This window comes from Protopterus annectens, chromosome 1.part2, assembly GCF_019279795.1.
Source record: "Protopterus annectens isolate FY-2018-M chromosome 1.part2, PAN1.0, whole genome shotgun sequence".
Taxonomy (NCBI): domain Eukaryota; kingdom Metazoa; phylum Chordata; order Ceratodontiformes; family Protopteridae; genus Protopterus; species Protopterus annectens.
Genome location: NC_056727.1, coordinates 271,650,546 through 271,666,563, shown reverse-complemented (window position 1 = coordinate 271,666,563; position 16,018 = coordinate 271,650,546). Strand labels below are relative to the sequence as shown.

General features: G+C 40.5%; 1 protein-coding gene across 1 annotated transcript in view; it reads right to left on the bottom strand.

Annotated features, from left to right (window-relative positions):
• The window catches only part of BFSP1 (beaded filament structural protein 1), a 569,852-nt gene that overhangs the window by 470,314 nt on the left and 83,520 nt on the right, over window positions 1-16,018 (bottom strand). The window contains exon 2 of the mRNA XM_044060145.1: window positions 8,424-8,484. Coding sequence (XP_043916080.1) covers window positions 8,424-8,484 — 61 coding nt within the window. The remainder of the gene's footprint in view (window positions 1-8,423; window positions 8,485-16,018) is intronic.

The window sequence follows — 16,018 nt, the reverse complement described above, 5'->3', positions numbered from 1 at the left end:
CTCAGAAACTCTGTACAACCATGTAAATGGCTGCACATAGGCTGCTGTACCTAATAGAAGTAAGTTTTGCACTTTGCTTTACACACACACACACACACACACACACATGCACACACACACATGCACACACACACATGCACACACACACACACACACACACACACACACACACACACACACACACACACACACACACACACACACACACACACTTATATGTTTGGGGCATACCACCACATTGTACTGCCTAGCCCGGAAACAAATTACCCTGCTGACATCCCATATTAAACAGGATATACAATAAAAGGAAAAAACATTATGGCAAAAGTCAGGAAAGGTAATTCTCATCAAGGTACAATCTCTCTTATCAAACTAAACAGGTAACTAAGAAGGCTAATTAAGTCAATCGAAGCCAGCTTTGAGGTTGATAGCCTCCCAGGTGAACATTAACTATAACACAGCAATGTGTTGAACTGGAGGTTAATACTGCCACATTCACCAAGCCTGGCAATATAACAAATCTATTAGAGGACAAATTCAGTTTCAACTTTACCTCACCTCCACCCTAACCATCTCCAGAAAAGTACCCTGAAATATAACCCCTCCAACTATAGCTAGGGAGTATGTACTGATTGCATTCACTAAAGCCTCAATGGACCCAGCTAACATCCGAGGTTGCCTCCTGAATAGTCTAAAATATGACTTATCGGGATGTCTAAAGTCATTATTTAACAATAGTGTTAGAACAGTCTTTGTGACAGAAGAATGGAGGACTGTGATGGTCACCCCCCTTCATAAGGGAGGATCTTCAGCAGATTCTGGAAACTACTGCCCATTAGTCTGACCAGTCTTATTTTTAAAGTCTTGGAAAGAATTACTATGGACATTATCAACAAGAACATAGGAGACCACCAGATACTTGCTCAGTCTTACTTTGGCTTTGTTAAAGGAAGGTCATGCTTACTGAATCTGACAGACTTCTTTGAAAAGGACAAAGAGACAATTGATGACAGGGAAATGGTGCATACTGCTACCTAGATCTGGCTAAACCATTTGATACAATACCTCACTTGGGCATTGTGAACAAATGTTTGGAACTACATTTATACCTACTACACGTAGGTATAAACCCCTTTATAACATGCTGGATAGCTAACTTACTCACTGGTAGGACCCAGGATGTTAGAATCAGTAAGACCAACTCCACAAAGAGGCTGGGCACTAGTGGACTTTCCCCACGGCTCTGTATTAGGCGCACTCCTGTTTGGCATCTACTTCTTGAATGTCAAAGTCAGTGTCAAAGGCGTTTGGCTAACTAAGGTTACAGATGACTGCAAACTGGGAGCAGTCATTGAATCCTCCCAAAATGAGAACACTACAGGAAGGTCTAACACAGGCAACTACTTTGTGCTAAAGCCATGGGTTAAAACACAATACCAAGAAATGTATTATAGTACCTTTTGGGAAGTTTGCCACTGTGGAAAATTATGTCATCAATAAAACACCCCTAAACGTTCATTCACTAGTCACAGATCTGAGAAGTCATGTAGATAATAACCCAGTCTTCGACCAACATTTGTCCAAGGTAGTAAGAAAATTCTTCTATGCTTCTGAACTTATAAGCAAAGGCATGGCATCTAGGTCCAGAGGTCATCATACCACTGTACTCAGCCCTCATCAGACCTATCATAGAGTATAATGCTGCCTTCAGCATGTACCTTACCAGACACATGCAGCAACTAGAATGTCCGCAAAGGTTCCTTACAAAAAGAATACAGGGAGTAAACACAATGTCCTACACTGATCATCTCAAAGCCCTGTCTCTTTACTTGGTATCATACAGATGTCTGAGAAGTGATCTTTGACTGGCATATATGGCATTCCTGGAGACTGTTTTGATGAACCTTTTGCACATCTTCAAAACAAACTTATCAGAACTATTAGATTAAAAGACCAAAATTTTCCTTAAAACATAAATAGCACATGTTGGAGAGACAGATATGTTCTTAGAGAATTCCCATTCTCTGGAACAGACTCCCCCATCCATGTGAAGCAGAGGTCCTCCTTATCCCTATTTTAGCATAACTTGGACCAACGGATGGGTAATCAGAAATTCAGCACTGGTCTGGCTACTATGTCTTTGATGGACAGAGGCAGTCAGTAAATCATCACTTGTATAAATCAAATTTGTGGGTCACATCTAGGTTGCATGGCTAGGCTTATAAGGGTCCTTGTGGTCGTTAGTCTATTATACACCTATAAACCTATATGAGAATTTCATGGCTTGCAGGAATATCAAATTGATGTATACTCTAAATGTAGACTATTCGTTTTAATGTAAATATAAAATTCCAGTACTTTGGGTACATGATGCAAAGACAGAATACACTAAAGAAGACATTAATATCTGGAAAGATCAAAGGCAAAAAAAAAGGAATGCGGCAGACATTAAGATAAACAGACATAGTTTCTGAATTAATGAAAATAAATTTGCAAGTGTTTAAGGAAGCAGTTGTTGGTTAATATATATTTGTTTTGTTAAAGTCCTTGAGGTCCCAACATGAAGATTCATACTTTTTTTTTTTTTTTTGTTTACATTCTGCCTTTCATTTAGGCTTGTCCAGTACTACTAGTTTTAGTACTATAAGCATCGTGGTGATGAAGTAAGTGAGTGTATGAATATGGATGTTAGTGACAGATCATGGCATTTAAACAGTGTTCACTGAGTGATGTTTTAATGATCATGCTTGTGGAAAAGATGACTTTCAGACATGTAAAGCAAGCTTTGACTTTGAGGTGGTAGTGTTATAAACTGCAAGGTAGAGCAATTTTCAAATAAGTATAGAAGGACAAACGGTCTCTAGTCACTGCTATTTGCAAATGACCTGACCAACATTCAAAAAAGACTAATTTTGTTTTAGCCATGCTTTTACTGTACTTCCATTGGCTAAGAATATTTGAGTTAACAGCATTCTGTGAATATTGTTTCATTGTTTAACATTTAACAGAGGGAGGGAGAGTATATTTACATTACTCAGCAATGAAGTAGGGCGGAACTAATTCGATCCACGTTTCCACTATTGATGGCAAATGCTAAATTAAGGCCAAGTTAATTTCCAATTCAATATGTTTATGATCCATAGAAGTCAACTTGCCACTGTACTCTTCCCTTATCTGACACATCACTGAATACAATACCTTCTTTTAATATGTATGAATTGAACCATACTGCTCAAAAAGAAAGGCCCAAAAAATATGGTACCAAGAAATTTAAAGGCAGTAAACCTTCATCTATGCCAAAAGATTTGCATAAATCTCCTTATACTCAGTAGCCTGCAGGCTGCTCTGAGGTGACATGTATCTCACAAACATCTACCTATTTGAATAGTTTTGCAGGGGGATCAAGCCCTCCTGCATCCCCCACACCCTCTACAAATTATATATACTAACTCCGAGATCGCACTACAGTGAGGAAAAGGGTAAATTTCCCAATCCTCACTGTACCATGATCTCCATTCAAAAACTTCAGCAGCAGACTTCATTATGTTGACTTCACATGCATGAATGGCAGGCTCTGTTCATTCACATTGATTCAATAATACATGGTACAACATTTCAATCAGTCTAGTAACTGCATTCTGTAAAATCAAATCTGATGTACTGCAATTCTGTAAAGTGAATGCAAACCTTACATAACAGATTGAATAAAGTTCATTATTTGGATTATAATTTTTTGGGAGATGCACTTGTTCATTTTCTTGCATTTCTGGTAGTGTCATGGTGGTTTTAAGTTGTGAGTTAACTTTACAAGCTGCTAACCAGCTTCTGCCTTATACTGCTGAGTTTAATTTATTCAGCCTGCTCTGCGTGTGTGCAGTAGGGAAGCTATTTTACATTATGCTCAGCCCCTGAAGTTTGTCAGTACTTGAACTTCCTGGCAGCAGCTATATGCAGTCTTGCTGAGGAGTGAGAGTACTTTGAAAAGTTGAGCCAGTATGAGCACCAGTAAACTTGAGGCTGTGCGCAACATTATTTTTGTGTCTGGTATAGAATTTTTTGTTCAGAAGTTTGTACGGCCACAAGATGAGGATTGATAGCAAGGAATATTTTAGTGCTACATAGTTTGTTCGTAGTAAAACATTATAGGTTCATAGGTTCATAGGTTCATACTAGGCTATCTGCCCTAGGGCATTTATAAGCCTAGCCAGAATGTGTTTGGCTTTCACCACCCATTTTAAATTTATTTTGCTATGCCCTTTTTCGAGGTTAGTATACTGTGCCTCTGTCTAACAGTGACACAGAAGTGATACCCGGGGTAAACCTACGATCACCCATCCACTCATCAAGATTCCTCTTGAAAAGAGTCAATGTGGGACTCTGCCTAACCTGGACTGGGATTTTATTCCAGAGTGAAGGGAGCCTCTGGGTTATGAATCTGTCCCTCCAGCATGTCCTATTTATTTCAGTGCTGAGATTCAAGTCTCTCGAGCGCGTAGCTCGATGGAATTTGGATTTTCTGAGGTGCAGCATGTCCATTAATTCCGGGTTGGACATGGCTTTATACGTCAGGCACAGATCTCCTCTGAACAGGCAGTATGCCACTGAGTAGAGCTGGAGTTTCTTTAACCGGGCAGCATATGGCATCTGTTTGAGCCCTTTGATCCTCTTGGTGAGGTACTATTGGGGTCTTTCCAGTTGCTGCAGGTGTCTGGTAAGGTACATCCCAAAAGGGGCATTGTACTCAATTATGGGCCTGATGAGGGATGAGTAAAGAGGCACGATGACCTCCCCTGATCTAGATGTGAATCCCTTCATGATTAGGTGGACTATATAAAATGTTTTTCTAACCACTTTGGCCACGTGGTTGTCAAATGAGAGATTGCTATCAACTTGAGTCCCCAGGTCCCCAATTACTTCTTCTGTACTTAATGGATTACCACCTATGTGCTAATTTGTGGGCACTTTGTTTTTGCCAAAGGGGATGACTATACACTTTTTGGCATTTAGCTTGAGGCCATGGCTGTGGCACCAGTTGTCTGTTTCTATGAGGCCCTTTTGGAGGATGCTTGTGTTGGCTGGAGAGTCGATTATGGTGCCCAGTTTTCAGTCATCTGCGAACTTGGTCAGCCACAGTCCTTCCGTGTTGGCCTGTACCCCTGAGAAATATATACCGAACAAGAGAGGTCCCAGGACTGAGCCTTGTGGGACACCACTTGTAACTGGTTTGGAGTCTGAAATGGCTCCAGCAATTCTAACCATGTGGGTTCTGTCCTTGAGCCAGTTTGCAATCCATCTAGTGACATAGGGGTTTATATTTAAACTGGTGAGCTTATCTATAATGCCCGAGTGGAGTATTGTATTGAAGGCTTTTGTGAGGTCCAGGTAGGCTGTGTGGACCACCTTCCACTCGTCAATGGCCTTGGTGACTGTTTCAAAGAAATCAACCAGGTTTAAGAGGCAGGATCTGCCCTTAACAAAGCCGAACTGGGTAGGATCCAGTGTCTGTAGGTCCCCAATATCTTTATTTATGAGGTCCATGATGATCCTTTCCATAGCTTTGCAGACCAAGCTAGTCAGGCTTATGGGGCTATAGTTTCCAGGATCCGTTGAGGCACCACCTTTATGGAGAGGGACCACTGTTGCTGTAAGCCACTCTTTGGGCACATATTCTGTAGTAAGGCTGAGATTGAACAGTAGTTTTATGTTTGGGTTTAGCTCTTCTTGGAGTTCATGTAGGACGCAGCCCGGGACACCGTCTGGTCCCATTGATGCTGTGTTCTTTGCTTTGGAGAGGGCTCTTACCTGAGCATCTGAGATGTCAGGGGGGCAGCACTCTGCTGGGATAGATATTTGCCCTTTTGGTGGGGAGGGGGGGGGGGAGTTTGCTCTGAACCTGTCAGCTAGGATGTTGGCAATGTCTGTGGGTTCAGTGTATTTTTTGTCATTTTGGACTAATTCTGAGCATATCTGGGAATTACCACCCAGGTTCCTAACATAACTAAAGAAAGCCTTGTGATTATCCTTAGTGTCCTGTGCAATTTTTCTCTTGAAGCTGGCCTTAGACAATTTTATGAGTGCCCGAAGTTTTTTGCTAATACTGATCAGTGATGCCTTCCCTCTTTGGGATTTTGCTCTATCATTTAGTAGCTCCCTCCTTCTATTGTATAGTTTGTTTATGGCTGGGGTCCACCAGACAGGACGTCTGCCTTTCGAGGATTGGGTCTTGGTTTTATTTGGGATCGCATGATCCATGCATTCCTGAAGGTGTTCATAGAATGCGTTTATAAAGGATTCTGCGGTCTGGGCCGTATTTTCCACAGGCCCGGGGGCTTTGAAGGATTCCACCTCGGTTTTGAGGAGTGTGAAATTTGCTTTAGAGAAGTTTTTCACTGTGGTTTTCTGGGCAGGGGGTGGGGTCAGTATGTGAATATCCAGTGAGATTAGTTTATGGTCTGATCTTACCAGTGAGGGATACACTTTTGGTCTGGAGCATAGAGTCCCCATGTTGGTGATGATCAGGTCCAGTATGTTTTCCCTTCTTGTGGGAGTGGTAGCAAGTTGTTCCATAGCATTTGAGTTTATAAATTCTAGGAACCTTTGGGCTAGGGTGTTGGAGCTAGAGTAATGCTCCCAATCTATGTTTGGGTAGTTGAAGTCGCACAATATAATGGTGTTTGGAGAGACCTTCATATTTTCCAGTGTTCTCAGGAAGGCCGAGTGGGGTTCCTGGGTTTGGGAGGGTGGTCTGTAGCAGGCTATAAACTGGAAGGCAGTTTTACCCACTGTTAGTTGCACATGGATAGTCTCTGATGCTTCGTGCTTTGCCACCAACCTGGAGGTGTGGGTATCTTTGATGAATATCGATACTCCCCCTCCTTTTGTGGTCCGGTCCAAGCTAGCTAGTAGGTTTCTACATCTGAATTATAGGTTAGCCATTTGGATATTTTGTACATGACCTATAAATGCCAACTAAGCTATGATTTCTTTCAGCTAATAGTTAACTATGGTGTGTCACATATCGTATTGCAAAGATTACCTTGTCCACAAATTCTGTAATTTTCCAGTTACCAGTACTGCAAATTCTTTTAGTGTGGCAGATATTTAAGATAAACATTATGTCCCATCATAACCAAAAGTTAAACACTGATGCTTTGTTTTCAAATAGTTTTTTAAATGCAAATTTCTTTTTCAGACAATAACTAAGCAGATGAAACTGTATTTTGCTGATGGAACAAAACAAAAACGTTAATCTATTGCAATCATATGATTTGTAATGAAAAACAGATCACTTTTACTGTCTGTTGAATGTATATTCAGATTTCCCTGTTAACTGGAATATGTGTCATTTATGACCAAATGCTCTTTCTTGTGGAAACATTTAAAATGACAAAATAAACACAAACACTCAGATTAAGATTGTAAGCAAGCATCACTAAAGACTAGGTTGCTAAACTTACCCTGTAACAAAAACAGTGATGAATGTGAAAAGCTTGCTGCCCTAAATCTGATTTCTTGATAAAGTTAAATTTAGACTTTATTTTTGCTGCCCTAAGCTGACTATCAACTACCACAGTTCCTTTGCTTGTGCACTGGGTGCGCTGTACCTGCCTTAGCCTCCCCCAGGCTCAATCTGACTCATGTTCAGGCCCTAAAAGGCAGTGTCATCCTGCTGCTGCTGAGTGCACCCTACCCTATGTTACTATATGGCAGCACTGGAAGCTCCACAACAGCTGTCTTTGGAAGGTGCATGCATGCTTCTGTATACGATCAACCTCCTGACTAAGTAGTATAACATCTGCAGTGCAGAGCTCACTGGGTTCATAAAGTAGCCATTGCAGGAAACTAGGCAGCCTTCCTGACCCACGGATGGGTGAACTCTCATCCTCCCCTGCTCAATTCCTTCAACACCACTGTACAAGTTTAACATAGGTCATCTGGGAGCATGCTCAGGGATTAAACCTTCTTCATCATGAGCATGGGGTTGACAAAATAATTCAAGCTGGTAATACATTATGTATATAAATGTGCATATAGATTGGTAGGGGATAGATTAGTGTGTGGGTGTGTGCCATTGTGTGTGTGTCTTTGTGTGTGTGTGTGTGTGTGTGTGTGTGTGTGTGTGTGTGTGTGTGTGTGTGTGTGTGTGTGTGTGTGTGTGTGTGTGTGTGTGTGTGTGTGTGTGTGTGTGTGTGCATGCACACGTGCAGTGTGCATGTGTGTTTGTGTGTGTGTGTGTGTGTGTGTGTGTGTGTGTGTGTGTGTGTGTGTGTGTGTGTGTGTGTGTGTGTGTGTGTGTGTGTGTGTGAGCATGCACACGTGCGTGTGTGCATGTGTGTGTGTGTGTGTGTGTCTATGTGATTGTGTGTGTGTGTTTCTGTGGGAAGTCACATATTTCAATTGGATTTGAGGTAAGGTAAACTTACCTTATTTAGGTGCTCAAGTGTTCCTCTTAGTTGTTCTTGACACTCACATTCATTTCTGTACCTGTAACCAGTGCATGAACAAATTAGATATTACTATTTTTTACATGAAAAATGTCTGTTGACTCATTATTTCTGTTAAATCATTATTCTTATGCATTCACTGGTTTTGCTTGGAATATTGCATACTGTGTCACTGAGCAGAAAATAAATGACTTCCCTATGTTCTACATTGCACTGTTAATAAAAAAGTTTCACAGGTCAGGCACTTTCTTGAAATAAAAGTTACCTTAATGAGATTGTCTGTAAATTTTAAATTTCTGAATTTATTTGAAAAGTATTTTTTGTATCATGAGTTATTAAACTGTTGATACATTTCTGTTTTGCTGGCCAGTTGCTAATGTTGAAATACAGGTAGGCAGCTAGACCTATTCAGAGTGCAAATGTATTCTATTTACTTCCGAAGCTGTTGCTCCCTTTTACCTTCACCTTAACATTTCATTTCTCTGTCTAGAGTCACAGTCACATCTTTCACTTATAAGTATTTCCAAAACCATGACAAATAAAACAACACTAAAAAAAAAATGTATTATTAACATACTTAATAATTTGACTATTAATACCACAACAGTATAATTATTAAGAGATCTTTGCTTAGACTTAGTTTGATGAAGTTACAGATTAATGCATACTTAAGTAGCTTTGAGTTTATTAAGAACATTATTGAATATGCGTGGAAAATGCACAAAGCTAAGAACAAAGTCATAAGATTCTGCCCAAACCATAATGTCCTTCAGATAACACTGTTATAGTACCTGTCCCCTGTATCGGGCATCTACACCCCTGGAAGGGTGTTATTAACACAATAACACACACTCTGTTGGGCATTATTGCACTTAGAGAATGGGCTGTCTGTAAAATTGTGTTTTGCCTATGTATTTTGTTTTATTACTATTTTTTATATATTTTTAATGTGAAATAGTTCTGCCACCTAATGTTTCATATTTGCTTTAGTGTATGTAAGTAGTGTTGGAGGAAGTATTTGATGTTCAAAATATAACCCTTTAAAAAATATCCATATATTTACTTCATGTTTTGGTCCCTTACTCCTAACACGTGTGATTTGCTGCCAGTCATTGGGGATTGTAGTCACAAAATAATGACATACATTTGAGTTTTAGACTTTATTTCCTTCAGAAAATACAAATCATGCTATTTAAGCAACTTTCTAATTTTATAAGAGCAGTATTTAAAATCTGCTCCTATTTTTGAGCCTTTGTTCCCATTTATTTTAGGCTTTATCTAGATTTTTTGAGCTAAGAGATGCAGAGGTACGCAAGCATCTGTGTTGCTGCTGCCTGTGGTTGCTCAGTCTCATTCACTCACACTCACACTCACACATGCGCATGTGCGAGCATGCGCGTGGGCGCGCACACACACAGACACACACACACACACACACACACACACACACACACACACACACACACACACACACACACACACACTTGCACTTCAGAAAATGCATGATCACATAAACCCTATCATTACAGAAACTTTGTCAGTAATTAAAATCTGTCCTGATTTTGAGGCTTTGTCCCCACTTTACTTTAGGCTTTATGGCTATCTAAACCATCTATAAACTAGAAAGTTGCTAGGATAACAGTGTTTCTGTTAACATGTTTTTATGAAGGATTTGAAGCATGAAAGTCTAATGTATATCATTATTTTACGACTTCAGTCTACAGGTCATCTCAATGTTTTGCCAGAAAACCACAAATTTTATAAGGAACACACCAAAAATATGATGTAAAAATCTGGACAGTTGAGAGGCATAGGCTATCTTGATCTAAGAGGTTGAGAGGTATGCAAACCTCAACTGCAGCTGGTAGTGCTCAGTTACTCTCACTCTTCACATACTCTCACACACACACACACACACACACACACACACACACACACACACACACACACAAACAAACACACACTTCTGCTTTCATGCACGCATATAGAAACATAAACTCAAATAAACGTACACACATATACACACACTTTTTTTTCTGTTTCCTTTACTTTTACCCTTGCTAAACAGCAAAAGTGCTGCTTAGTGAATATAAAATAATGGATCAATCAATCTCGCTCTCATACATGTGTGCACACACAGACATAAACACACACTTTTAAAAATTTCATTCTCTAATCAACAAATGAGCTGCTTAGTGAGTATAAAATAATGGCAGCCATTAATTTTCTTTCAGTCTGAGCTGTACCTCAGCTTAATATGCTGCTGTGAAGTGGCAGACTCATTTTTCAGGAGACATTATTTGTAAATTAACACCCTCAAATGATAGGCCCCTTGCACACAAAACATACATGTGTTCTGTGATGCACCTTCCTGACTGCATTCAATTATATTAATTGTATAATATAGTACAGTTGTTAGAGCATGTTTTAAATTGTTTGTTTTGAACATTTTTCCAGTAAACAGTAAAAAAAATGCATGTATCAATAATGTCAATACTGCCCAACTGAGAACATTTCCATCATAAAAGTTTACTCAAACGTCTACAATCCACCAGTATCAGTAAATATGCACAATCTCTGCAGAAGTAAAAGTCAACTAAATAATTCCACGTTAAAAAGATCTGTAACTAATGAAGAGGTTGCTGCTAGCACACAACTTTATATTTCATTGTTTCATCTATAAATAAAGTGCCTGTTGCCCTTGAATAATTTGCATATATTAGATTAAAAACATGATAAGCTAGTAATATTGCAATAGAGAATGGATGGCAAATAGTGGGTGGGTTCATATTTACTAGGTATCTTTGCCAAAGAGGACATTCTCAAGATGGCAGCATCCACCCATTTACAGCACAGTACAATATCAGCAATGCATCCACATATCGTGGGAGTAGAACCCACAGCCTTCTGCATCAAAAGCAAATAAACTACCTGTTGTGCTATTAACAATGCAAGCAGTTGGAGCATAATTAGCTCTAAACTTCTCTTCCCCTGCACCTCTCAGCTCCTTGTAAAATCTACTGGACACTCAGCTGTACCTCTCAACTTTGTAGCACAAGAAATCTGGAAAAAGCCAACATGAATTGGGGAGGGGCAAAAGCCAGGGACACATTTTAAACATTGCTTGCATAATCTTGGAAAGTTGCTAAAATAAAATGCTGTGTTACCACCATGCATTTCACTGCCAAGTCTTGAACCCAGTACCCTGTGCAAACTAGTCAGAGCAACATACCACTATGCCAATTCAGCTGTTTTCTGAAACAGAGGAAGACTGAAACTTAAATGGCTACCATTTAGTGAATTCAGTTCTCACCGTAGCTGTCAACCTCTTAGCACAATACACCTGGGCAAAGAAAGTAATGGGAGAATACAGCCATCAAACATATTCAGTGAATTAAGTTTTCATCATAGCTCTCAATCTTAGCACAAAAAAAACTGGATGAAGCCAATAATGGGGGAATACAGCCCCAAAAATAGGGACAAATTTCAAATATTCATCTTATAAAGTTAGAAAATTGCTAGAATAAAAGGTTTTGTGTTACCATATACTTTCTGAAGAATATGACGTCTGAAATTCAAATGCCTGTCATTTTTATTTCTACATTTGTTAACCAGGAAAGTCTGACTTGGAACAAAAGCCAATTTTCAGCAGAGGCCCAGGGAGAAACACTCCAGACTCATGTCTTTGTAAGATGGGAGGACACAGAGCACACCCACGCAAATACAGGGTGGACATGCAAACTCCACGCAGAAGGCACCCCAGCCAAGAATCAAACCAGTAACCTGTAGCTGTCAGGCAACAATGCTACCACTGCACTACTGACTGTGTAAAGAAAGAAAAATACAGAAACCACAGATTTTATGAGGAATAGAACAGAACAAATATGAGGCAAAAATCTGCAATTTTTTTACAAATGGTGGTGAGTAGGGAATTCAGGCTCTTGCCATGTGAGCCCAAGGTGCAGGGTTCAAGCCTGTGGTATTCTCTACCCACCACCATGTAGCAACTGGGGCATTACACACACACACACACACACACACACACACACACACACACACACACACCTGAGCCGGAAGTCCCTGCAGCAGTAAATAATCCATCCATATAAATGTCTGTGATGAGACAGCAGCTGTACAATGTAAACTCAATCCATATAAATGACGAGAGAGCAGCTGTGAAATGTAAAAGCCTGCAACGTCTTGCAGTACACAAGTCCTTCCTCTTCTGTGAGGCTTGTCCTAGTTCTTATCCTTCCTGCGAGAGCACCAGCCTGCGGACGTTGCAGTTTGAACCCTTCCAGTCTATGCAGTAACAACTGCACAGACTTCTGGGATATTTGGAGTTGAATATTGTCTTCTTAATCCTAACTGCTGGTGAGACAGTCTGGATTCTGTGCACATCCTCCAATCCTCCAGACTGGTTCACCAGCAGTCCGGATAGTGGGAAATGCCGCAAGTGCGTATGAGAGATGTCCTGGGACTCGCATTTGCTTTTATTTTGTTACTTTCTTTTCTTTTTTGTTTAAATTTGTTTAGTTTACTTTTTTTACAGCTGGGGGGGTGTAGTCCTGCAGCCCAATAAAACAAGCCACCCCTGGTTAAACTTGGTACACTTATCAAGAGGTTTACCTAGTTTTTCAAAAGATTCGTGTGAGCATCATGCAATCTGTTTTTTGCAGCAAGTATGATATGATATGATAAAACAGCTCTGCCAACAACTTTAGAGGCTCATTATTATCAATTTCATAAAAATCAAGTAAGCAGTTTGCCAGACAAATATGTCTTATAATGTGACAAGACATTTTGTAACTGGCATCCCTAGGCAGAGTACAGTAGGGGCTTTATGGGTAGCTGCTTGTAGCCCATGGCTTCAGGGGGAGCCCAAGAGCCAATCAGCATGCAAGATTTCAATTATTTTAATTTTCTAAAATGTGACTTCGTTGGTGGGCCAGCTGTCCACGTAGAAGTGCTTGCTCACTGATTCAACAGTTGGATTTAGCAGACTGGACACAATGGGCCCTTGGTTGCCTTACCAACTGTAATCTATCCTCGGCATGCACAATAGCAGCCTACTGCAGTCCGTAGCCAACCATCCCTTCCTTCCAGATTTTACAATTCATTCCCCCGACTGCTTCTGCTAAACATAATTATACATATAGAGAAAAATGACTAAGTATAATAAATTGCAGTTCACCATCTTCTTTTGCCACTAGATGGCAGCATACACCAACTGCAGAGAGACGTAAACTTTAGATTTTTGCCTTGTCCCCACTGTTACATTTAATTATATTTTCTTGTTGCCCTTTATTAGAGTACTGTGGAATACCCACGTAATTCACGGGCTTCCCTCTTAATTGCTGACACTACTTACTCTCTGACTGTAACTGCTTCAAAGCTTTAGAGTCCCACTTATTGATTGTTTTTTTCTGTGGAATTTCACTCCTTCTTGGCTCTACCTGCTTTGTTTGCCCTTCAGGCTCACTCTGCTCCCCTACCCTGCCCCTAATTCTCACCCGCCCCCACAACCTTTACATTTATACATCCCCTAACTCCTCTCCACCCCACACTACACCAATCACAATAAATCTATAGCACACCCCACCCACCTGTAAACTTATCCCTACACAAACCATCTCCTCCTACAATGCTCTACATATCATCACTCCCTATAACACCATTTGCCCTACTTATCTCTCCTGTCTGTCCTATCTCACACATTTCCCCAAGCCATACATTCCTTCTCATACACACTCCACTGCTCGTACCATCAACCTCACTCCCATTCCTACTCATCCATCTCACATTAACTCTTTTCCTTTAACTCAACCTTTCTATTCAAACCAAAACTACTCCCCTCCCCACCCTACCAGTGCTCTTCTCTTACATGTCATGCCAGAAAATTAGTAGTTTCACACAATTTAAGTTACCCAACCCCTACACCCTACCTCTCTATACTCCTTCACTATATCTCTCTCCCTCTCTTGCTGGTGACATCCACCCCAACCCTGGACCCATCTATAACATCAATCTCACCAAACTCTCCACTCAACCCATGAAACCAAAGTCTATTTGCCTCACTACACTTAATGCACAAAGCCTTAGATACAAAATCCCTAACCTCCATGCCCAGCAATCCCATAATCACCCTGACATAACAGCCATTTCTGAAACCCAGCTCAAATCCTTTATAAAAGACAATGAAATTCTACCACCTGGATACCAAATCATTCGCAATTGCAGACTTCACAAAAAAGAGGTGGAGTATTATCTACCCCTCATCCTTTACTAGAACTCTCTATACCAATAAAATACCAATCTTTGCCAATGCTGAAATTACAATAGGTCTACTAAAAATAAACAACCACAAGTCCATATGTATGTCTGCCCTCTATATTCCCCCAGGTGATAACAACAAAATACTTGAAGACATCCTATCCTGGTTTTCCCCCAACATAAAAAATGAAACCTATATCCTCGGTGATACAAATATCAACTGGACCACTATTAAGTCTGAAGCCCCTTCCCACACAATCAATCTGTACAATTTCTCCCAACTAATACATTCTCTAACCAGACCAAATAAAGATAGTACCTCTTGAACCATAATTGACTGGATCCTAGCAACTCACCCTAACCATATCACCAAAGCAGGAGTAATACCAGATTTTCTCAGCGATCCCTCCCCAGCCTTCGCTGACCAGCTCCCATCTACTCTACAAAAACACCACCACTACATCAAAACCCATAACCTCTCCTCTTGCAACCCTCTAACTTTCTCAGAATGCCTAAAGCATACTGACTGGTCCCCTCTAAAAACCCTTCCTGTAGATGATGCTGTATCCTATTTCAACCATTCATCCCTAACACTACTCAACCAGCAAGCTCCCCCTCAAACCAAATGCATCAAAACCAATACCTGCCCATGGTTATCAAAAGAAACTAAACTAGCCATGCACCAGAGAGACAAAAAATGGAAAAAATATAAAAAAAAAAAAAAAACCTTCCTCCTAGAGTTTAAGCAACTTTGAAACTCCACAAAAAAAGCTAATAAGTAATGACCGCAAAGTCCACTACTGAAAACTCCAATCCTTGCACTCAACAAATCCCAAAAAATTCTGGGGCTCTATTTCGTCCATTCTGCACCCTGGTAATAAAGAAACCCCCTGTCTAAATCCCTCCCTCACTGACCTTGACACAGCCACCCAGTTCAACACATTCTTCATAGACTGTATCGCTAAACTATCCACCTCCTTCCCATCCCCCTCCTCCAGCCTCAGCCCCTCCAGCCCCAACCACCACTCCAATCAACTACCTTCCTCCACACCCTTCCACCTAACTCCCATTCCCACATGGACTACAAAAAGACTTCTCCTCAAACTCAAACCCTGTTGCAATGCACCAGACAATCTTCCACCTACATTCCTCAAACAATCTGCAGACAGCACTGCCTATCCTATCTCTATTCTTATAAATAGATCCATGCAAGAATCTTATGTTCCTTCTATCTGGTGCCACGCTTACATCATTCCACTCCACAAAGGTGGCAAAAACACTGATACCACCAACTTCAGGCC